The following is a 24,093-nucleotide window of genomic DNA, read 5'->3' as shown; positions in this document are numbered from 1 at the left end:
CAGCTTGTATGTTTGTTTGTTTGTTTGTTTGTTTTTTTGTTTGTTTTTTTGTTTGTGGTTAATCATTTTTTTTTCACGTTTAGATCACTCTGTAGACCACAGTTATTATTGGAAACTCCTGTAACTTCGCATATCAGAGTCCTATAGAGATACCCTTCAGCACACAAAATTTTGAAGGTCAAGGTCAAAGGTCAAGGTCACTTTGCGGTCAATCATGGAGGTCAACGAAACCCTTATTTTTTGAGTAACTTTGATCTTATGATCTCCAAACTTGGTGGGTATATAGGGTGTGGTATGGCGCTCAGCTGATTAGTTTTTGGTGTCGATCGGCCTTGACCTTCAAGGTCATTTTGAAGGTCATTCATTTGTTTGTGGTTAATCATTTTTTTTCACGTTTAGATCACTCTGTAGACCACAGTTATTATTGGAAACTCCTGTAACTTCGCATATCAGAGTCCTATAGAGATACCCTTCAGCACACAAAATTTTGAAGGTCAAGGTCAAAGGTCAAGGTCACTTTGTGGTCAATCATGGAGGTCGACGAAACACTAATTTTTTGAGTAACTTTGATCGGATCGTCTCCAAACTTCATGGGAATCTAGTATATGGTCCGGCGCTCAGCTGATTAGTTTTTGGTGGCGATCGGCCTTGACCTTCATGGTTAGCGCTGGAGGTCGAAAATTATTGACCCCAAGGTCAAATTTTGAAATCGTAGGTACCATATCGAGTAATACCTCATATGAATGCCCTTGATGAGTGCTTCCCAGATCTGTAAACAGTTTGACGCTATGACGTCATTTGATGACGTCATGACGAAAAAACGGAATTTTCATGAAAAAATTATTTCCTCAGTTCTCATCAAAATCTTTCAATATTTCATGTGCGTTGGTCATGAAGACATACTATTCACCATACGAAATTATTAAGGTCAAGGTCAAATGGCAAGATACGGTTCACCCTGTGGGTGACATATGTTCATTTGAATATTAATCAATTGAGTTAGCCCGTCCCACGTGCAGTGGGAGACGGGGTTTTGCAATCACTTGTGTGTGTTTGTATGTGTCGTTGGTTGTTATCTCCATATGTGGGTTTCAGAAGGTGGAGCGGTGCCCTCCCAGGTCTCAAAGTATCCACCTTCATGTGTGTGTTTGTGTGCACGTGCACGTGTCTGGCCCATAACTTTTTTTTAAATCATTTGAGCTTTTATCATCAAGGTTTCAACAAAACTTTGCGATGAGAATGTTAAGAAGACAAGTCAATAATTTAGGCAAAAGGTAAAAGGTCAACGTCACATGAGATCATCAATTTTCATGCAATTGACCTGAAACGTTAAGAATGTGGATGTTGGGTCACTGGAATCACCATTCAGAAGTGAGAAGCCGATTGTTTTTTGTTTTTTTTAGATGAAAAGGTCAAGGTTGCACAAATTCATAAATTTCCATCTGATGGACATGACATTTGAGCAGGGTTTACATCTTGGGGCACTGAAGCCTATTGCTTTTGAGGTCTTAGCTCGCCTAAAATCATTTTTTTTTTCAGCTGCTTTTGTCATGTTTAGCATGCGGAAGAAGAAGAAGTCCAAATAGAAATCGGATGCGGACTGGCTTTGCATTATCAGATGCTTTCTAGTTACCTCCGCCACCAAAGGTGGATGGAGATAATGTTTTCACCCCTGTCTGTCAGTTTGTTTGTTTGTTTGTGAACAAGATATCTCAAACAGTTGTAGACGGATTCGGACGAAATTTGGCAGAGAGGTAGGGTATGTGACAAGGACGAAATGATTAGATTTTGGTAAAGATCCGGATTCGGATCTGGCTAGTAGAAATTTTTATGTGATTCTTCACCATTGGGAGATAGGGCCAAAAACGATACATATCTCAAATGGATATCTCAAAAAGTTATGGACGGATTTGGACGAAACTTTGTGGACAGGTTGTGCGTGTGACAAGGACGAATCGATTCGATTTTGATGAAGATCTGAATATGGATTCGGATATGAGAATTATTTAATTTTTAAGTGATTCTTCACCATCGAGATTTCGGGCCAAAAACGATACGTAGCAGGATATCTCAAAAAGTTATAAATGGGTTTGGACGAAACTTGGTGGACAGGTTGTGCGTGTGACAAGGAAGAATCGATTCGATTTTGATGAAGATCTGAATATGGATTCGGATATGAGAATTATTTAATTTTTAAGTGATTCTTCACCATCGAGATTTCGGGCCAAAAACGATACGTAGCAGGATATCTTAAAAATGTTATAGATGGGTTTGGACGAAACTTGGTGGACAGGTTGTGCGTGTGACAAGGAAGAACTGATTCGATTTTGATGAAGATCTGAATATGGATTCGGATATGAGAATTATTTAATTTTTAAGTGATTCTTCACCATCGAGATTTCGGGCCAAAAACGATACGTAGCAGGATATCTCAAAAAGTTATAAATGGGTTTGGACGAAACTTGGTGGACAGGTTGTGCGTGTGACAAGGAAGAATCGATTCGATTTTGATGAAGATCTGAATATGGATTCGGATATGAGAATTATTTAATTTTAAAGTGATTCTTCACCATCGAGATTTCGGGCCAAAAACGATACGTAGCAGGATATCTTAAAAAGTTATAGATGGGTTTGGACGAAACTTGGTGGACAGGTTGTGCATGTGACAAGGAAGAACTGATTCGATTTTGATGAAGATCTGAATATGGATTCGGATATGAGAATTATTTAATTTTTAAGTGATTCTTCACCATCGAGATTTCGGGCCAAAAACGATACGTAGCAGGATATCTCAAAAAGTTATAGATGGGTTTGGACGAAACTTGGTGGACAGGTTGTGCGTGTGACAAGGAAGAATCGATTCAATTCTGGTGAACATTCGGATCTGGATTCAGGTAGTAGAATTTTAAAGTGATTCTTCACCATTGAGTGATATGGCCAACCAGACGGAGGTATGCTCTCTACTGAGTGCTGTTCTAGTTTTACTTATGTTCCTCACTTTCTCATCCTCTCATTCTCGTGAAGTTTTCCTCCAATGGCACGATTGGTGAGGACTCAGGAGTGATGCGAGGGGATGTTCAAATGTTCTATATGCTAGCTGCAGTACTTGCTCGAATCCAAGATACGTCACCTTCTTTTTATTTCTCATTTATATAAGCCCAATTATTTGTAAGTAAAAATATATAATTGTACTTTTTGATTTTTGTATGTGCTTCTTGCTTATTAGTTCCCTACCTGGAGAGGACTATAGGTTTGCTCTCCGTATGTCTGTCTGCCCGTCCGTTCGTCCCACCTGTGGTTGTCTGCACTTTTTTCCATACCCTTTAACATATTGAACTGAAACTTGGTACATGTTTTTAGCATGATATGGTACAGAACATGTTCGAGTTTCAGGGCGTTTCACCAATTTTTCATGGAGTTATGCCCTTTTTTCTTGGAACAAGAACATTCGTTGGGACCGGTAGGGGACATGTATTGTAAAGCAATTCTCCCTCTTCTTATTTTTTTGCCGTGCTGTGGACAATTGGAAGTACAGTATCTCATCTGTGCAATTTTATGACGTATCATACGTGAGGGAAATGTTTGTTTTTTGTAGCAAATTTTCGAAACCCCTCTGAACAAACTAAACTGGTGCAGTTCACCCAATCATCTATCAACAGAGGCAACTTGGTGTGTTAATTTAGTGATTTTATATAATAATATGCTCTCCAGCTTGTCAGAGCCAAACAACATCAGCTCTTACTTTCGGCATCTCTGCAGAGGGTAATTCTCCAGCACTTGCCAATAACATAAGATGTCTTTAATATGTCTTCTGGGGAGAATGTTTCTAGTCGACGTTTTTTTTTTTTTTTTTTTTTGTATACAAGATCGAGGCTCCTGAAAGAGCTAACACTAATCACACAAAAAGTCAAACTGACACAGAAAACACAAAATAAAGGGAGTGGTAGACAAGATGGGGATTTTTTTTGCATACAAGATCAAGGCTCGTTCATGTTTAAAGACCCACAAAAGAAGTACAGGGGCAGAGAGGAGACTCCAAAGAGTTTCGATCACTCGCGGTGATACTCGCCAAGTCGTCCATAAAAATCTCCACTTCCCAGTCGACAAGTTTGGAAAAATATTTCGTGGATTTTGTACTTCTTACCAGCCATACCATTTTTATGACGTATAAAAATGTTATTAACTCTTCTCTTTGCAATATCGTTGTTGGACAAAAGACCATGTGAGCATCAAGTGAAGTGCTGCTGACGTCATAACATTATTGTATTATTCTATCAGAGGTTGGCAGGGTGGCCACTTTCTATGTTGCATTTGCATTTCTGTTAAACATCACGTGATATTTTACACATTTGTAGCAATGTATGTATAGAATACTCAAGATGTTTCATAACATTCAATATATGGATGATTTGCAGAATTCTTCATATCAATGACTCCAGTATATTGTGTCGGTATGCAGATCACGTTTGACCCAGAAGTGTTTTTCAATGTATTGCTGCCTCCCATCATATTCAATGCAGGTTACAGCCTTAAGCGGGTGAGTACATTGTATGTTCAGTAGATTACCGAATGTAGACTCAGGCTAAAAAAAACCGTTTATCTCATTGTAATCTCTCCTCATGTCATGTTTTACTTCCTGCTCTCTATCTCTCAATACCGTGAAGAATGCTGTTTCTACACACACAGCAATAGCTCAAATGTCTATATACACACACAGCAATACCTCGTTTAATGCTGATTAATTTTGTCCTAGAGATGCATACATATATATTTATATTTCTTTATACATATATATATATATATATTATTGCGGATCCCGGGTTCGTCGATGTACTAAGGGGGGTTTAGGCCCTGCTCCCCCCTCGAACTCCGGGTCCACTGAGGTCGCCGACCACAACTACTAAACTCGTGGTTGACGGATTGCTAGTGTTACGGATTCGTCACTTCCGTTGTGGTGGTTTGCATCCACTGTAAATATTTCTGATTCCATGTACTATTATTGTTTTCAAAAGGTTTATTGTTCATGAACTGTTTTCAAAAGGTAAAAAAGTTAATGTGAAAAGAAACAGGAAACTGGATTGGGAACCGGACGACGAAGAGGAAGAAGGGAGAAAAGAGGGTGGGGCGAGTGAGTCGGACAAGAAAGCCGAGCTGCTCCGAGTTCTGAAGCGAACGTTGTCGAACGGGAGTCACGAGTGAACTTTCGGGATTCCCGGGAAAGGTATTCCTGCGACAGAGTTGTCATCGCTGTGACCGATCAACCTGCGTGTCAGGTTTTTGGTGGTGGATTCCGAGGAGAATTATCGCCGGGCCGTTACGTCTCAAGAACAGGTCGTCGGCCATTTTGACTCGCGCGTCGAGCAAGGTTTCTTTGCTTCGTCAGCCGTTTTCACCGCTTTCAGACGTATCTGGTGTGTGTGTGTGCACCGTGGCTTTTGAAGATTAATTTGCGGGTTTGCCGACTGTGAGCCGTGAAAGTCCATACCCGAGGGTGTGATTTCCCAGTTGCCTTGAGGGCGCCTTTGTGCAGCTTTCGGCTGTGTGAATGTACTTGCCATCCGCACAGGATTCTGGTCTCGATTGGACATCGTTCTGGCGATCGCTGGAGCGAATCAACGTTGGCTTGAAGCCGGGAATAAGAGACATTGGGGAATGTTTTTGTTTCACTCACTTGGAGCACAGTGAGTTCTATATTACAAAACTGATGGTACCATCATAGGACATCTTGATTGTACTATTGAATACTATTATTGTTGTACTGTTATTCTTGTGTGATCTTAATACAATATTTGTTTGTGAGTAACAATTGGGGTGGCTTCTCCATTGATCTTTGACATACAGAATAACACATTTTTCTGCTGTGACTCCTCTCGGGGCTCGGAGGTACACCGTGACCAGGGGGTCGGGGAGGAGCACGTAACACTAGGCAACTCCAGCCGCCAAGCCCGCAGCTGCGCATGGACGGGTTAACGGTCACAACCCGAATACCTTCGGACACACGCAACCGTGAGAACGGGGACTGAACCCCACACAAGTCACACTGATTCCTGACACCTGAGCGGTTGTGCGTCGCGTGATCCGTGCCGTTAGAATATCGGACCCGATCGAGCGGTTTTAATTTGGGCGATGTTAGGTCAATGGATGGGAAATGACAATGACGGCCAGGTTGGAAGTACCATAGTATTTATTTACAGTATGTACAGAACACAGACAAAGCAAAGAATCTTAACAGCCTTACCTACGTTCCCAGACAAGGGCCCTCATTCGTTCGGGGAAGGGGGGGGGGGGGGGAAGAGGGTAATGCACAGGGAAGCGCGGCCGCTTCGTGCAGCTCGCCCGGATGGGCTCGGTCGTGCAGCTCTCCCGAATGGGCTCGGTCGTGCAGCTCGCCCGGATGGGCTCGGTCGCGCAGCTCGTGCGAATGGTCTCGGTGGACGAAAGCCCCAGGAATCGCTCCAACCCAAGGCACCAACAGCCGGAGACGATTGCGGCAGGGACGAAGAGCGATGATGAACCAGGAGCAGGAACCAGAGGACCGATCAGGATAGCAGGAGCCCAGCGAGAGAGAGAGTATGTTCTGGGCCGGGTTTGTATAACCCCCCGAACCCCTCCCTGAATGTTCCATGGGTCTCAATTGGCCGCCGGGGGTCACGTGACGTGACAGCCTCTCGTTGGTCACCCTCGGCCACTCCCTTTATCTCCCATTGGTTGCTCGCTGCTCCTCCTCCCAGGAATGTCTCGTTCCTCCTTCGGGGAAGGTTTATTCCTCCTTCGGGCCTGCAGGGCCTAGTCTAGTCCCATGACGAGGCACTTTAGGCCTCAACGAGGCCTACAGTCATCCTGCCTGACTCAACGCATATTTGGTCTTTATTACTAAACACTGGAAAGGGCCTATGCTTTACATTTAAAAAGAAATAACTAACTATAGGAGGCTACATGTTGTTGTGTAACTAACTATAGGGGGGTTGCCTTTATTCGCAAAACCGCAACTATATATATCTATATATATATATATATATATATATATGTGGAGAATAGAACCATGTTCCACACCTTGAGTTCCTGGGATAACAAGATTTATTGATGAACCAATATCACAGCGCTGTGGAGGGTGTAAGAGTCATACCATTCACAATTGAACAGCATGGCCCCATACACTCATAGAAAATTGGCAACCCAGAGTTTCTTTATATACACAAAATTATACAAAAAATCTCCGCTGAAAAATGAGCGTGGACAAAGAAAAACGGGCTAGACATCTCCCACCGAGACCCTATCTTCTTTGGCATGAGCAAAGGGAAAGATGCGGGAGAAAGACCACAGTGACATTCTCAAAACTTATCTTCCATGCTGGCCTTTGGTCAAGGACAGAAAGACGCGTTTTCACGAGGGGGTCTAACAGAGCAAGCAGTTTCACTATCTTTCTACATTCCTTGGCACAGTTGGACAATAAAGCATAGTTCAAAAGCAAGAGGGAACATAGTAAGCTTAATCCTTTTCACAAAGCAACCACTATTAAATGCAAACCACAATTACATAAGACACAACCAAAGGCATGATCTCGACATATATATATATATATATATATATATATATATATATATATATATATATATATATATATATATATATATATATACAGTGAAACCTTGACTTACGAGTGCACCAACTTACGAGTTTTCCGAGATACGAGCCGTCGCTCGGGCGGTTTTTTGCTTTGAGATGCGAGCCGAGATCTGAGTTACGAGCTTATGCCACCCGCCACCAGGTGGCCCAACGAGCATTCCGGTCACGTGGTTATCTTGCCGTGCAAGCATCTCTGCCATATATCGCTGCTGCTTTGTTTTCGCATGTTGGTTATTTTGGAAAATTTCTTAGTTTTAACCATGGGTCCTAAGAAATTGAGTGCCAAGGGCAGTACTGAGAAGAAGAAGAGGATGATGTGCTTGGATATAAAACACGCAATCGTCGAAAAACATGAGCGAGGTGTGCGTGTTGTCGACTTGGCGAGGCAGTACGATCGTAGTACTTCTACGATATGTACGATTTTGAAGCAGAAGGAGTCGATAAAGGCTATAACGCCAGCCAAGGGCGTTACGATTATTTCAAAGCTCCGGACCTCTATCCATGAAGAGATGGAGAATTTTCGAAACATTTTGAAAGGGAGGAAGAAACAAACCTCGTTGGACAGGTTTTTATTGAAACGCCCTGCAAGTGACAGCGAGGAAAGTGTGGCGAAAAGGGCAAAAGTTATCTCCTCCACCTCCGCCAGCATCTTCGTCTGATCTTCAAGGTAAATACACTGTAGCGCGATGCTGCGCACGCTAATGCTTACGCAAGGAGCAAGCGGACAACGCGGTTCATACAAGAGTCTTTATTCAAACTGCAGCACTAAGCTGCTCAAGGCTGCGCGTCTCGTCTATATCCTGAGGCCACGCCTCTCTCCCCGGCGTGGCCCACCCCCACTTGGTGTGCGGGGTGATGTCACCACGTCAGTGCTTTCGTGTCCGCCACAACACTTAATAAAACCAGTTTATTTCTTTACATTGAAGGAGTCTGGACTCCAGCAGAATACGGATAAAAGGATGGCAAGGCACAAACTCGTCCGAGAAGATGTTTATTCGTAAAACCAACTCGGGAACACTAAAAAGCCTGTTTATCGGGCTGCCTTATAAAGCAAAACCAAAAACCCAAACCGAAACCGAAAGCCACGCCTCTCAAGCGAGGCGTGCTTCGGTGGTCACGTGATCCACAGGTGTAGCTCATTATACCCGCACGCGCGGGACGCTTTGGCGGTCACGTGACCAGCCACTCTGGCGCCGGGGATCCCCGCCGGTGACGTCACCGGCTGGAGCAAGGAGATTCTGATGCCGGTCTTGCTTGGGGGACCCATGGGTCGCTACAACATTCTCTTTTATTATGAACAGTATATACGAGGTCGTGCTTGTTTATACATTATTTGTTATTTATAAAGTACATTTTTCTTATTTAAAAACACGTAACAAAAAAAATTGGTGTGGTTTTTTGGGGGCTGGAACGGATTAATAGCATTTCAATGCCTTTTAATGGGGAAATTTAATTTGAGAAACGAGCAAATTGAGTTACGAGCTCGGTCACAGAACGAATTAAACTCGTAAGTCAAGGTTTCACTGTATATATATATATATATATATATATATATATATATATATATATATATATATATATATATATATATATATAGATATATATATATATATATGTATATATATATATATATATATATATATATATATATATATATATATATATAAATATACATATATATATATATATATATATATACATATATATATATATATATATATATATATATATATATATATATATATATATATATATATATATATATATATATATATATATATCCACGATATCCATTTTTCCGTTCTCCAACCTATAGCTTTGTCTTTAAAAACTCAACGTTTCGGCCAGCAACCCAGCGTGCGCTGAGCCTCCACTAGCCTTCATCAAGAGAAGTTCCCTTGTTCACCTCCTCCCAGATATATCTGGGGGGAGGGGTGGGCCTATTCTATCAACCAATCACAAAGCTGCGTTGCGAGACCTCGTGACCATGGACCCATGCTCGGCTTATGTTGTAAGTGTTTTGTGCATGTTTGAGCGGTGTATTGTGTTTTGTTGTCCGTGTTGCCTGTGTCGGCTATGTCCCACTTTGTCTTTGTCCTCCTCCACGCATCGGTGTCTCTCTGGTGTATTTATGCATGAGAGGTCCGTATGCCTGTGGTAACGCCACAGTCTCCTCTGTCAATGGTGCCCGCGTTTGGCCAGTGTGCCAGGCCTCCAGTATTCGCCTCCTGGCCCGGTTCGGGGATGCCGCCAGCACGTTCACATTGTCCCATAGAGGAACATGGCCCGCCCTTATTCCATGCTTGGCGATAGCAGATCTTTCTGGGTGATTACACTCAAAGGCCTTGTGGTGTTCATTAATGCGCTGGCCTAAGGTTCTTCCAGTCTCGCCTATGTATTCTCCACCACAGTCACATGGAATGGTGTATACCACACCTGTGCAATCGTGAGTGTAATCGTGAGGCCTTTGAGTGTAATCACCCAGAAAGATCTGCTATCGCCAAGCATGGAATAAGGGCGGGCCATGTTCCTCTATGGGACAATGTGAACGTGCTGGCGGCATCCCCGAACCGGGCCAGGAGGCGAATACTGGAGGCCTGGCACACTGGCCAAACGCGGGCACCATTGACAGAGGAGACTGTGGCGTTACCACAGGCATACGGACCTCTCATGCATAAATACACCAGAGAGACACTGATGCGTGGAGGAGGACAAAGACAAAGTGGGACATAGCCGACACAGGCAACACGGACAACAAAACACAATACACCGCTCAAACACGCACAAAACACTTGCAACATAAGCCGAGCATGGGTCCATGGTCACGAGATCTCGCAACGCAGCTTTGTGATTGGTTGATAGAATAGGCCCACCCCTCCCCCCAGATATATCTGGGAGGAGGTGAACAAGGGAACTTCTCTTGATGAAGGCTAGTGGAGGCTCAGCGCACGCTGGGTTGCTGGCCGAAACGTTGAGTTTTTAAAGACAAAGCTATAGGTTGGAGAACGGAAAAATGGATATCGTGGATATAATTCCCAACCGCCATTCATTACTTGATATATATATATACTGTATATATATATATATATATATATATATATATATATATATATATATATATATATATATATATATATATATATATATATATTGTTGCGAATATGGAATTTGGCCTCCATATCCGCTTGTAAATATTCCCCTATTTTCTCCAATACTCCCCAACTTTCCCCGATCCCCCATTCCCTAGTCCCATTGCATGTAAATAACAATCAGTAGAGCCGACCTTCCCCTTATTCCCCCATTAAATGTCGTGCCCAGGTCCACCGCACCACACGTAGACAACTTTCGGACATCTTCCTAGTTATTCTTATTCTATGTCAGTTAAGGCCTCGTCTCCATTAATTATGACTCTTCGTTGCACCAGAATGTGATTATATGGCATCAGTAGTGAGTTTAGGACCTTTCCCATACCTCCTTCCATCTTCTTCCCCAACAATTACAACAACAACAGAGGAGATGGCGGCGGAGCGGGGGAGGATGCGTCCTCACACCGGCTCGATTAGCGCCATAGACCATGCGCTCCACGGGGTTACCACGAAGGGGCTCCTTGTCAGCTCCTCGTCAAGGGCGGAGCCTGGTAAACCCCCCGCACGCACCCAATGAGAAGCAACGTGCCGATTCCACGAGGCGGAGCTAACGAGCCGAGGGCGTGTCACTCCCCGCCGGATATACGCGGCCCCGCGCCGGATGTGACGAGAGATGCGCACCCAGCTTGGAGAAGGAAAGCCACCTGCGAGCGCTGAGTCAGATGCGCCCCCAGCTTGAGACGACAAGACGCCACCTCGAGCGCTGTGAAACCTCCTGCATCTACTGGACCGTACAGTACCCTGTCCTTGAGCCAAGAGTGCACCTTGAGCCATCGATTCTGCCTTTCCTAGCCATCAATCCCCGTGTGAGTCAGCCTTGTCCCGTTTATCTGTCGTCTGTTGGGAATAATATAAGATTGTGTCTAAGTGCTTGTCTTTCTATGCTGTCCCTCTTGTAGTTGTAATCTAACCTTCCGCCTTAATATAACCTCCTCCGGAGGTCTTGAGAACTGAACCCCTGGTGTCGTATTGTGTTATTGTAATCCAGCCGGGTGTCTTCTTTTTCTTATTGAGCCAGCATAGCGCGACTAGTCAACGTTCGGGCACAATCGGGTAACTTGTGCAGACGTGGTCATACCATAAAACCGCTCGGTAAATAACATCCAAGCCACGTGAGTAACAATTGGTGTCGAGGAGTGGAATTCGAACCCGGGACTAAATTTATTAGGCCCAAATTGGTAACAAGTAGAATCGATTCGGAGCGCGTTTCCCGCGCGAAATTATAACGGCGAAATTTGTATTTGTTTTACGAAACTCGAATTTTGCAAGTCGCGCTATGGCGGATCAACACGGCTGGGGTCCGGTAGGGGAGAGAGAGGTAGGGTCGATCCAGGACCAAAATGAGGGACAGGAGGAGAGCGAAGCAGTGAGGGCGGCAGGTTCGCAAAATAGCGCCGTCACGCACGAAGAAGCGGGCGCGCAAAATGGCGCCTCGCTGATCACCGCGCCAGCGACCGTGGCAGCGCCCCCGGTGGATTTGAACTTGTTTTTTATACAAATGAAGGCCCTTATGGCCCAGAATAGTGAGCGATTGGAGGGCCGGATGGATGCTCAGAGTGAGCAATTGGGGGTAATGGGGAACCGGATGGATGCTCAGGGTGAGCGATTGGAGGACCAAATGGGGGTAATGGGGAACCGGATGGATGCTCAGGGTGAGCGATTGGAGGGCAAAATAGGGGTAATGAGGGACGAAGCGAGGGGTACCAGTGAGGGATTAGACAATAATTTTAAGGGATTAGACATGAAATTTGGGAAATTAGACGATAGATTAGGGGAAATACAGGAGGGGTTAACGGGGGTAGAAAACAGAATGGCCGCTCAAGAGAATCAAATGGAAGGGATGCAAAAAGGGTTAGAGGGGTTAGAAAACACCATGGAAGGCAAATTGAGGGACATGAGGGACCAAGCGGAAAGGGAAGTTAACCAAATGGGGCAGCAGATAGAGGGGGTCAGAATGGGGGTAGAAACCAAACTGGATGCTCACAGGGAGGAAATGGAGCAGATGAGGGTGGCATCTGGGCAGGAGATGCAAGTGATGGGAGAGGAGATCAGAAGAGGAGTGAGTGAGGAGGTCGGAGGAGTGCGCGAGGAGGTGAGGCACTGTAAGGAGCGCATGGAGAAAGAGGTGAGAAAGGGGACTGTAAAATTGCAAGGTGGTATAGAGGAGTTGACGCTGGGAGTAGAACAACTGACAGTGGGACAAAAGGAGTTGGGGGACCAGGTAAAGAAGAACACAGCGGTAATAGAGGGTTTAAAATCGACACAGAAGGAGATGAAAAAGGACGTAGGGGTAATTAAAAAAGAGTGTCAGACGGTACATGAGGACCTGACGAGGAAAATGGACAAGGTGGTAGAGGTAATGGAGGTTAAAGAGCGGGAGGTGCGGGAGCACATAGAAAAAAATAAAGTGGAGTTAGAGGAAGAACTTAAAGGGGCGCACGAAGAGATGAAGGAGATGAAGCAAAAATTAGAAGAAGTGGAAGAAGGGGTGAGCGAAATTAAAAAGCGACGGAGAGAGGATAAGAAAGAGATAAAAGAGGAGGTAAAAGAATTGGTCCAGAGTCTGTGTTCGGATCGTGATGATGTGCTCATTAACCTTGATGAGGGATTCGCAGGTGATGGAGGAGAAGCGAAGAGAAAGAGGACCCGGTGTAAGTGGTGACCAATATGGTCGTGCGTATGATGCGCCAGGGGATTTAAGGAGCTTGGGGGTCGAGATGGACCCGGGTGTTCGTGAGAGGCCGTTGGTGAAGTGTGCGACAGGTCTGGTGTGCGAAAAAGGAGGTGTGCGAGAAAATCCGACTCTGGGGTGTGTGAGGAAAAAGTGCGTGCCAAGGAGTGAGTGTGCTGGCGAGAGTGAGTCGGTCGTAGCGCGTGTGCGAGGGAGCACGTGGAAGCGCGGGGTGGTGAGTGTTACAGAGGGTGTAACGGGAGAGTGTGCGCGAGAAAGGTGTGTGACGGACAGGTGCATGAGGAAAGAGTGCGCTGTCAGAAGTAAGGAAGAGTGTCCACCTGTGGTGAGTGTTACAGAGGGTGTAACGGGAGAGTGTGCGCGAGAAAGGTGTGTGACGGACAGGTGCACGAGGAAAGAGTGCGCTGTCAAGAGTAAGGGTGAGTGCGCTGTCAGGAATGGAGGTGAAAGTAGTGAGAGTGACATGGAGCGTGAGTTAGTTGTGACAGGTGAGCGGGGATGTACACCTGGGATGGAAGGATGCACACCTGGAATGGTAGAGCGTGAGTGGGAATGCACGCTGGAGTTGGTGGTGAGGCACGTGGTTGGGTGTGCGAATGAGGGCACACCTGTGATTGTCACAGAGGAGGTGACCGAGGAGGGGGTGCGAAGCGGTGTATTGGTGAGGTGTGCGAGCGACGAATGTGTGCCAAAGTGTTCGGTGGTCAGGTGTGTGACCAAGGCTGTGAGTGGAATGAGGGTACCTGGGTGTGTAAGGAAGGGTACGAGGAGCATGGGCACAGCTGGATGTGTGAGCAAGGAACGGGCTGCGGGATGTAAGCATGCAGGTGAAGCATCGACGTTAGACGGGGTAGAGTTTAGAACGACTTATAGCCGAATCGGGCCCTCGGTGCGTGCTGGGCCTCGCTTTGAACGGCCGCGTCCGTGCTCCACCAGGCGGAGCGGGTGGCAGGATAGGAAGGGTCGTCATGGCGACCACGTTTTGTTGAGACGTGCCGGCAGGTCGAGATCGGGACATTGGATGGCTCCACGCCGAGGTGATGCGTGGGATCTCGGCCCGGGTAAGCCCCCGTCCCTGCACCGAGTGCCGGACGCATCCAGCCGCTGGCACAAAACAACCAGCATCCATTGCTTGGCTTTACGAAGCCGGGCTTTGGACAGGGAGTGGCGCACCGAGAGGTATTAGTGAGTCGACTGGGTGATGAGGTTAGTGTTTTGGACCCAAAATTAGAGAAAAACAAAATTTGATGATTGGCAAAGGATTGGCAGAGTGATGATTGGTAATGGTACAGTGATTGGCAGATGATTGGCAAATTTTTAATTTGTTGCAATTTGATGTGCAAAATTGGTAGTGAGAGACCCCCGATGTGGTGGGATGGCAAATCCACCATCCTTCCCATGTGGGGGGCAAAGGAGCAATAGCTTATGGGGTGTATGGCAGTGAAAACTAGCCCGGGTGGGTTAGGATATTGTGTGTAGGGATCTAGAAGATGACAGTAGGTAACGTTAAGTTTAGTTAGTGACTGATACCTGTAGTGGGGACGCAGGTAGATTAGTGTGGATTATAATGACGAGGGAGCGCAATAGTTAAAGGGACGACTGGGAAGCGCAAGTTTCAGAAGGGAGTAGTTAGCTGAGATGATGCTGTGTGTGTGAGGATTGAACAAGTGTGATTGCACAGGTGTGCAACTGGACAGGTGTGTGGAGCAGTGGATGAGTAGTGAGTGTTGTGGATCAGCGCGAATGCGCTTGGGGAGAGAAGGGTGCAGGTGGCACCAGGTGTGAGAGCACAGGTGTGCAAGTACAGGTGTGTGGAGAGAGTTGGAGTAAGTGGTACGGAGTGGTGTGCATGGTGCGAAGGTGTGGATGGGGGAAGAGTGGACCCCTTTCACGAGTACCCGGGGCAGGTAGTGTAAGTGTTAGGTAGAGGGTGCAGGTAAATGGTGGTTGGATATTGGCATTTGTGGTGCGGTTGCAGAATGGTGTTGTGAATGGGTGCATTAGTGTTGTGGAAATGGCTGGGCGTGTAGCCTGTTAGTGTGTGTAGTTGGTTGGGCACTCCACCACTGTGAGGATGTCGGCCAGGTGAGGCCGCAGGTGGGCTCTGGGAGCCGGTAGTTGTGAGTGGGTGCCTGAGGATCCCGGGTGTGGATCGGGCAGCCCAGTGCCAGAGAGGGCACGGAGTGGGGAGAGAGCCAGAGGGCCTTCCCCTGGTAGTTAGGTTAGGGTAAGGAGCAGGTAAGCTCGGAGGCAACTGCAGTGGTGGAGGTGTGCAGGTGGGTAGACCCACTGGGAGAGGTACACGTCGCAGCCCAGAAATTGTACGAGGGCACCGGGAGATGAATCGGGGGAGTGAGACCCCAAATTGAAAAGCACCACAGTTTGGCCAATGGGAATTGGTTTTTAGAACCCATAGTGTAAGAGGGCCAATGGTTTGGCCGGAGAGAGACCCCGGGTAGTGTAAAGTTGTTAGTCATTTAGGAAATAGTTAGGATTGATGAACCTGTCGCACCATACGCAGCCACTTACCTGTGGTGATGATGATGACTCCACACCTGTGTTTTCTTTGTTTGTGTTGCAGAAATGAGAATTGCTGTTGGATTTGTGAGACGCATCACGACGTGGATGAGACATTGGGGTGATTCCATCTCTCCCTCCCTAGGAGGGACTGATGATGAATTGGTGATGGCAAATTTTGATGTTGAGTTGGAGATGGCAAATTTTGATGAGAGTTGAAAATGGCAAATTTGATTGGTTAGGAGGGAGAGAAGACGAATTTGGTATATGGGAGGAACGGGGAAGACAGTAGGGATGTTTGTTGATTTGTAAAGTAGATGTTTATGGGTAGTGTTGTGTTTTGTGGATACAGTAAGGGGTAAGGGAGGGGCCATGTAGGTTACCTGGTGGGGGGGGGGCGGCGTACGATAGGAACGTACCTGTCTCACCTGGTTCCCATGTGCCCCCAGTGTGCATCACCTTACATTGCGTGCACTTTTGCGCCCTTACCACCTTACTCACTTGTCTGCTTCTTTTGTCTCCCACCTCCGAGGATCTGGCTTTGGGGTAGAGAGAGAGGAGAGAGAGGTGCTGGCTGCGCAGTTGTGGGCCTGCACTTTCGCTGTTTGCTGCCGGGATCGATACACCATATGGACCGCAATGTTTGTGGCCACCCACAATGGACCGCAGTTCGTTTGCGGCCAAGCACCACCCGGGGATGGACCTATGGGTCAACGTGGCACCTATGCCATACAGGTGAACCACTTTTAGTTGACACCAAGTGCACCACAAGAAGAGCAAGAGACACCTGCAGGGTTAGGGGTTGTCGCATTTATTTTTATTCCAATGAACAATGGTGACTGCACCGATTGGTGGTGGGGTGGTGCTTTTGATGCTCGGGAAGGGTGCTCTGCACGTTATTAAAGGCCGTCGGCCACAGAGCACTCGTGGGTTGGTGTATCGATGTTGGCAAGCGCGGTCTCTCTATGCATAACATCTGCATGTGTTCCTCCAAAGACAGGTCCTGGATCGTAGTGTAAATAGCAGCGTAGTCTTGTAAATAATGCTCCCTACCGGCTGTATGTTTAGTTTGAGAATTCTTTCCGGATTCGGTTATCCTGTGGGTGTGTTTCTGTGAGGAGAAGGGTGCAACGTCGCAGGGGGACATATTTACTCATTTGTGAATATCTGTAAAACTGTCGCACTCAGGGTAGAGTTAATAGTAGAGGGAACTACATTGCGTGCCACACTAAAGTAGGTAAAAATTTATCGGGTCGGGACGCCCCGAGGGTAGAGAAGGGTGCAATGTTGCGAATATGGAATTTGGCCTCCATATCCGCTTGTAAATATTCCCCTATTTTCTCCAATACTCCCCAACTTTCCCCGATCCCCCATTCCCTAGTCCCATTGCATGTAAATAACAATCAGTAGAGCCGACCTTCCCCTTATTCCCCCATTAAATGTCGTGCCCAGGTCCACCGCACCACACGTAGACAACTTTCGGACATCTTCCTAGTTATTCTTATTCTATGTCAGTTAAGGCCTCGTCTCCATTAATTATGACTCTTCGTTGCACCAGAATGTGATTATATGGCATCAGTAGTGAGTTTAGGACCTTTCCCATACCTCCTTCCATCTTCTTCCCCAACAATTACAACAACAACAGAGGAGATGGCGGCGGAGCGGGGGAGGATGCGTCCTCACACCGGCTCGATTAGCGCCATAGACCATGCGCTCCACGGGGTTACCACGAAGGGGCTCCTTGTCAGCTCCTCGTCAAGGGCGGAGCCTGGTAAACCCCCCGCACGCACCCAATGAGAAGCAACGTGCCGATTCCACGAGGCGGAGCTAACGAGCCGAGGGCGTGTCACTCCCCGCCGGATATACGCGGCCCCGCGCCGGATGTGACGAGAGATGCGCACCCAGCTTGGAGAAGGAAAGCCACCTGCGAGCGCTGAGTCAGATGCGCCCCCAGCTTGAGACGACAAGACGCCACCTCGAGCGCTGTGAAACCTCCTGCATCTACTGGACCGTACAGTACCCTGTCCTTGAGCCAAGAGTGCACCTTGAGCCATCGATTCTGCCTTTCCTAGCCATCAATCCCCGTGTGAGTCAGCCTTGTCCCGTTTATCTGTCGTCTGTTGGGAATAATATAAGATTGTGTCTAAGTGCTTGTCTTTCTATGCTGTCCCTCTTGTAGTTGTAATCTAACCTTCCGCCTTAATATAACCTCCTCCGGAGGTCTTGAGAACTGAACCCCTGGTGTCGTATTGTGTTATTGTAATCCAGCCGGGTGTCTTCTTTTTCTTATTGAGCCAGCATAGCGCGACTAGTCAATGTTCGGGCACAATCGGGTAACTTGTGCAGACGTGGTCATACCATAAAACCGCTCGGTAAATAACATCCAAGCCACGTCTGTAACAATATATATATATAATATATATATATATATATATATATATATATATATATATATATACTTACATACATACATACATATACCCTCAGGCCCCGCTATTCGTAGGGGATACGTTCCTGGAAAATCCGTGAATAGCGAAACCGCAAATAGCAGGGCATTGTTTCAATGGAAAAAGGGGGTATAGGTTCCTGAATCACGAAAATCCGCGAATAGAGAGGACCTAACCGCGAATGGCGAGGCAAAATCCGTGAATGGTGAGGCAAATCCAGAGAACGTCGACGATAATCCGCGAATTTGTGGAACACGGCCACGAATAAGAAAAAAAAACCCGCGGATTCACGGAACACAGCCGTGAATAAGAAAAAAAGCCTGTGAATTAATGGAACACGGCTGTGAATAGGAAAAAAAACCCCGCGGATTCACGGAACACGGCCGTGAATAGCAAAAAAAGCCTGCGAATTCACGGAACACGGCCGCGGATAGGAAAAAAAAAACCCTGGGAATTCACGGAACACGGCCGCAAATTGAACCCCCCCCCCCCCCACCCTTCCTCCGCAAATTCATGCAACATGGCTGCGAATAGGAAAAAACCGCGAATTCGCAGGACACTTTTCCGCAAATAGAGAAAGAGGTCACATTTTTCACCCGCGAATACGCGGAACCCACGAATAGCGGAACCACGGATAGCGGGGTCCGACTATTTATATATATATATATATATATATATATATATATACAGTGGAACCTTGACTTACGAGTGCACCAACTTACGAGTTTTCCGAGATACGAGCCGTCGCTCGGGCGGTTTATTGCTTTGAGATGCGAGCCGAGATCCGAGTTACGAGCTTACGCCACCCGCCACCAGGTGGGTTCCGGTCACGTGGTTATTTTGCCGTGCAAGTATCTCTGCCGTATATCGCTGCTGTTTTGTTTTCGCATTTTGGTTATTTTGGAGCTTACGCCACCCCCCACCAGGTGGGTTCCGGTCACGTGGTTATCTTGCCGTGCAAGTACAGTATCTCTGCCGTATATCGCTGCTGTTTTGTTTTCGCATTTTGGTTATTTTGGAGCTTACGCCACCCCCCACCAGGTGGGTTCCGGTCACGTGGTTATCTTGCCGTGCAAGTACAGTATCTCTGCCGTATATCGCTGCTGTTTTGTTTTCGCATTTTGGTTATTTTGGAAAATTTCTTAGTTTTAACCACGGGCCTAAGAAATTGAGTGCCAATGGCAGTACTGAGAAGAAGAAGAGGATGATGTGCTTGGATATAAAACACGCAATCGTCGAACAACATGAGCGAGGTGTGCGTGTTGTCGACTTGGTGAGGCGGATGTGAAGGCAGCTGAAGATTTTATTATAACTTTTGCCGAACTGCTAGAAGCCGAACGATACATCCCCCAGCAAATCTTCAACTGTGACGAGACAGGGCTCTTCTGGAAAAAGATGCCGAGGAGGACGTATATAACGGCAGAGGAGAAGAGCATGCCAGGCCACAACTTGTTCAGAGTGCCGGCGATAGCTCGCCTTCTCTTTGTGGAAAACACGGTGAGATCCTTAACATCCAACAACTAATGGGACGCAAACGGGGCGCCCAGTTTAGCGGTACACACATTGATGAATCACCCTGCCTGTGATTCACCCATGACAGGTTATAGCTGGGTCGGGATTCAAACCCAGGCTGGACAGTTTAGACTTTAGAGTCAAGTGTGCGTACCTCCAGTCCAGGCCATCCTGCCAACTTGTATGCTGCATACAGGTGAAATATAAAGCGCGAGATATTTTTATATATACTGTATATTTAAAAAAAAATTGGTGTGGTTTTTGGCGGGCTGGAACGGATTAATAGCATTTCAATGCATTTTAATGGGGAAATTTGATTTGAGAAACGAGCAAATTGAGTTACGAGCTCGGTCACAGAACGAATTAAACTCGTAAGTCAAGGTTCCACTGTATATATATATATATATATATATATATATATATATATATATATATATATATATATATATATATAAATAAATATATATATACAGACTTGGCATTTAATATGGAATATTTTTTTTGTGGGGGTAAACTTACTTTTCAAGATGACTTAGAACCAAAAGTTCATTGGAATTATGTTGTAATTATTCTAGATTTTGTTAATGTGACCTTTAAAAGAAACAATAAACACATTTGACATTTCGAAGCAAATAAATTGATCCTTGAAAGTGATGTAAACTGATATCGAACTCAATTCACAGACAGTACTGTGTTAAACTTCTGTACGTTTTCCAGAAGTATCTCTTTATTTTGCACATTAGCCAAATTTTTTTTCAACAAAAACAAAAGCTAAATTACGACTGGGATTACGGACAGTCAAATTACAGTTCAGTACTTCGTGTAACCCCCATGAGCATCCAGGAGAGCACATACACGTCGAGGCATGCTGTTCACGAGATTTGCCAAGGTTTGGACAGGAATCGCTTGCCATGCAGTGACAATAATCTGCTGCAATTCACGCACAGAGGTAGGCTGCTGGTCCAAGTTGTCGATTTGACGCGTTAATTCTGCCCACAAGTTCTCTATCAGATTCATATCCGGGGACATCGCAGGCCACTCCATATGCTCTACGCCACGGTCAGCAAGAAAGTGTTGGATCATGCGAGCACGATGAGGCCGTGCATTGTCATCTTGGAAGACAAAGTTTCCTCGAAAGGCTGCCCGAGCAAATGGAAGCAATGTTTCTTCCAGAATGACCCGGTACTTGAACTGGTTCAGGTTTCCATTCAGAACAACCAGGTCAATTTTGCCCCCTGCATGAAAAGCAGCACAAACAGTCACCCCACCACCTCCAGCTTGGACTCTTGGCACTATACAATCTTCGTTGTGGGCTTCATGCACTTGTCTGCGCACTCGGACGCGGCCATCTTGACGATAGACCAGAAATCTAGACTCGTCACTGAAGGTCACGTGATTACAGTGTCCTGGCTGCCATTGACGGTGCTCTCTGGCCCACTGCAATCGGCGCTGGCTGTGTTGTCTGGTCAGGCGTGGCTTTCTCAGGGGACGCCTGACACGATAGCCTGCTTGAACCAGTCATTGGTTGACTAGCCTTCTGGATACAGGCACATTTGTCAGTTGCTGCCACTCAGCCCAAAGCCGATTAGCTGACTTGGTTCGGCCATTGCAGACTAACCGGTGCAGCTGGCGATCATCTCTCCTTGTGGTTCTGCGTGGACATCCTGGCCTCGGTATTGGAGTAGGGTCACCCCTCTGAGCATTTCTTTTCAGGATCTTTGACACCTGACCTTGAGTGATGCCATACTGCCGAGCAATAGCACGCTGTTTCATGCCAGAATTTCGTAAAGCCACCACTCTATGACAAACAGCATTGTCAAGTTGACGGACCATCTCCAGAGGAAGCGGCATTAACTTTTGTAGATGTGCAGCAGTTGTTTTCCACTAATACAGAACGCAACAACCCTTATATACCCGATTGTGAAGCCAATCGTCAAATGTACCTGTCCTTACATTTTGTCACGCCACCTGTGATATAATCCTGTTATTGACTTCTTGCTGCGAAAGACAATCAGTGACATGGTTCTTTCAACAAAGACATCACCGAAGGGTAAAATAAACTCACCAGATTGATATACTGAGTGCAGAAAGTAAACCCAAGTGAAGAAAAAAAAAAAAATTCCATATTAAATGCCAAGTCTGTAATATATATATATATATATATATATATATATATATATATATATATATATATATATATATATATATATATATATATATATATGGTGACTACCTACAGTCATGTGAAAAAGTAAGTACACCCCATGTAAACTTTTGACTTTTTCAACATACAGCTATTTGATCTTCATTTCAACAATATTGATAGATAAAGGTGATATAATATAACAAATATCATGAAACATTTACATTTTGTCGTCCATTGTACAATTTAAATAAACATAAATGCAAATTTCGCATGTGGAAAAAGCAAGTACACCCTTGGCTCTAATAGGTGGTATTGCCCCCTTTGGCAGAAACAACCTCAAGTAGGCGTTTCTTATAACTGTCTACCAGTCTCTGACATCGACTGGGAGAAATTTTTGCCCACTCCTCCATGCAGAATTCTTTCATGGGCTGCCATGGAGAAGAGGTGTGACTCAGATCAGATGACGAGTGGCCCAGCTGAGTGAGGAGATCCATAATCTGGCCTAGCGTATCCTTTGATTCATCTGGGAGAAACTTCCAGAAGGACAACCATCACTGCAACACTCCACCGAGCTGGGCTTTATGGCAGAGTGGCCAGACGGAAGCCTCTCCTCAGTGAAAGACACATGAAAGCCCACTTGGAGTTTGCAAAAAAGCACCTAAAGGACTCTCAGACTGTGAGAAACAGGATTCTGTGGTCTGATGAAACCAAGATTGAACTGTTTGGCTTCCGTCTGGCCACTCTGCCAAAAAGCCCAGATCGGTGGAGTGTTGCAGTGATGGTTGTCCTTCTGGAAGTTTCTCCCTTCTCCACACAGGATCTCTGGAGCTCAGCCAGACTGACCATCAGGTTCTTGGTCACCTCTCTTACCATGGCCCTTCTCCCCCGATTGCTCAGTTTGGCCAGGCTGCCAGCTCTAGGAAGAGTCCTGGTTGTTCCAAACTTCTTCCATTTAAGAATTATGGAGGCCACTGTGCTCTTGGGAACCTTCAATGCAACAGAAAGTTTTTTGTAGGCTTCCCCAGATCTGTGCCTCGACACAATCCTGTCTCTGAGCTCTGCAGGCAGTTCCTTCGACCCCATGGCTTGGTTTTTGCTCTGATATGCATTGTCAGCTGTGAGACCTTATATACACAGGTCTGTGCCTTTCCAAATCATGTCCAATCAATTGAATTTACCACAGGGGGACTTCAATCAAGGTGTAGAAACATCTCAAAGATGATCAAGAGAAATGGGAGGCACCTGAGCTAAATTTCAAGTGTCATAGCAAAGGGTATGAATACTTATGTCAATGTGATATTTCACTTTTTTCTTTTTAATAAATCTGCAAAACTTTCTAAAATCCTGTTTTCTCTTTGCCATTATGGGGTATTGAGTGTCGATTGATGAGGGAAAAAATGAATTTAAACGATTTCAGCATAAGGCTGCAACATAACAAAATGTGAAAAAAGTGAAGGGGTCTGAATACTTTCTGAATGCACTGTGTGTGCTGCTTGTGAATGTCTGCAGCTGTGGAGGAACGCAGGTCTAGGGTTTGAAACAGCAAAGGGCTTACCTTGTGTAGCTTTTCTTGGTTGTTTTATGCAGCTTTCTTTGGCCTGAACAGCATGGGGGTTAATTTATTTAAATCCTAGCCACCTGTGGTAATTGATTAGGTGAGAGCTGATTGGTTACTCACTCCAATTACGGGTGAGTGACGTGATTGGGTTATATATATATATCTATATTCATTAATACATTGGCAAGCCATCTTTCTGCTAAAGCAATCAATTGGCAGAATTAATAGCTCATCCCAAAACTGATAATTGACAAATTGGTAGGACATTGACATATCTGCATCGCATTGTAAACTTATTCATTGTAAAACGATCACCAATCACCACCTTATTGAAAACCATGGCATGCCAACACTGAAAGGATTGTAATCCGCACTCCGATCCAATTCCGTGATGAACCAGCCACCCGAGTATTCACAGACTCACGATGTGAAACGGTTAGACACAAAGA

General features: G+C 45.7%; 1 protein-coding gene across 1 annotated transcript in view; it reads left to right on the top strand.

Annotated features, from left to right (window-relative positions):
- The window catches only part of LOC137427704 (sodium/hydrogen exchanger 6), a 166,073-nt gene that overhangs the window by 52,888 nt on the left and 89,092 nt on the right, over positions 1–24,093 (top strand). Inside the window, exon 3 of the mRNA XM_078777871.1 lies at positions 4,460–4,537. Within this exon, the coding sequence (XP_078633997.1) occupies positions 4,460–4,537 (78 nt within the window). The remainder of the gene's footprint in view (positions 1–4,459; positions 4,538–24,093) is intronic.

The sequence above is a fragment of the Myxine glutinosa genome, chromosome 5, assembly GCF_964187855.1.
Source record: "Myxine glutinosa chromosome 5, kmMyxGlut1.1, whole genome shotgun sequence".
Classification (NCBI taxonomy): domain Eukaryota; kingdom Metazoa; phylum Chordata; class Myxini; order Myxiniformes; family Myxinidae; genus Myxine; species Myxine glutinosa.
This window is presented reverse-complemented; position numbering and strand designations above follow the sequence as displayed.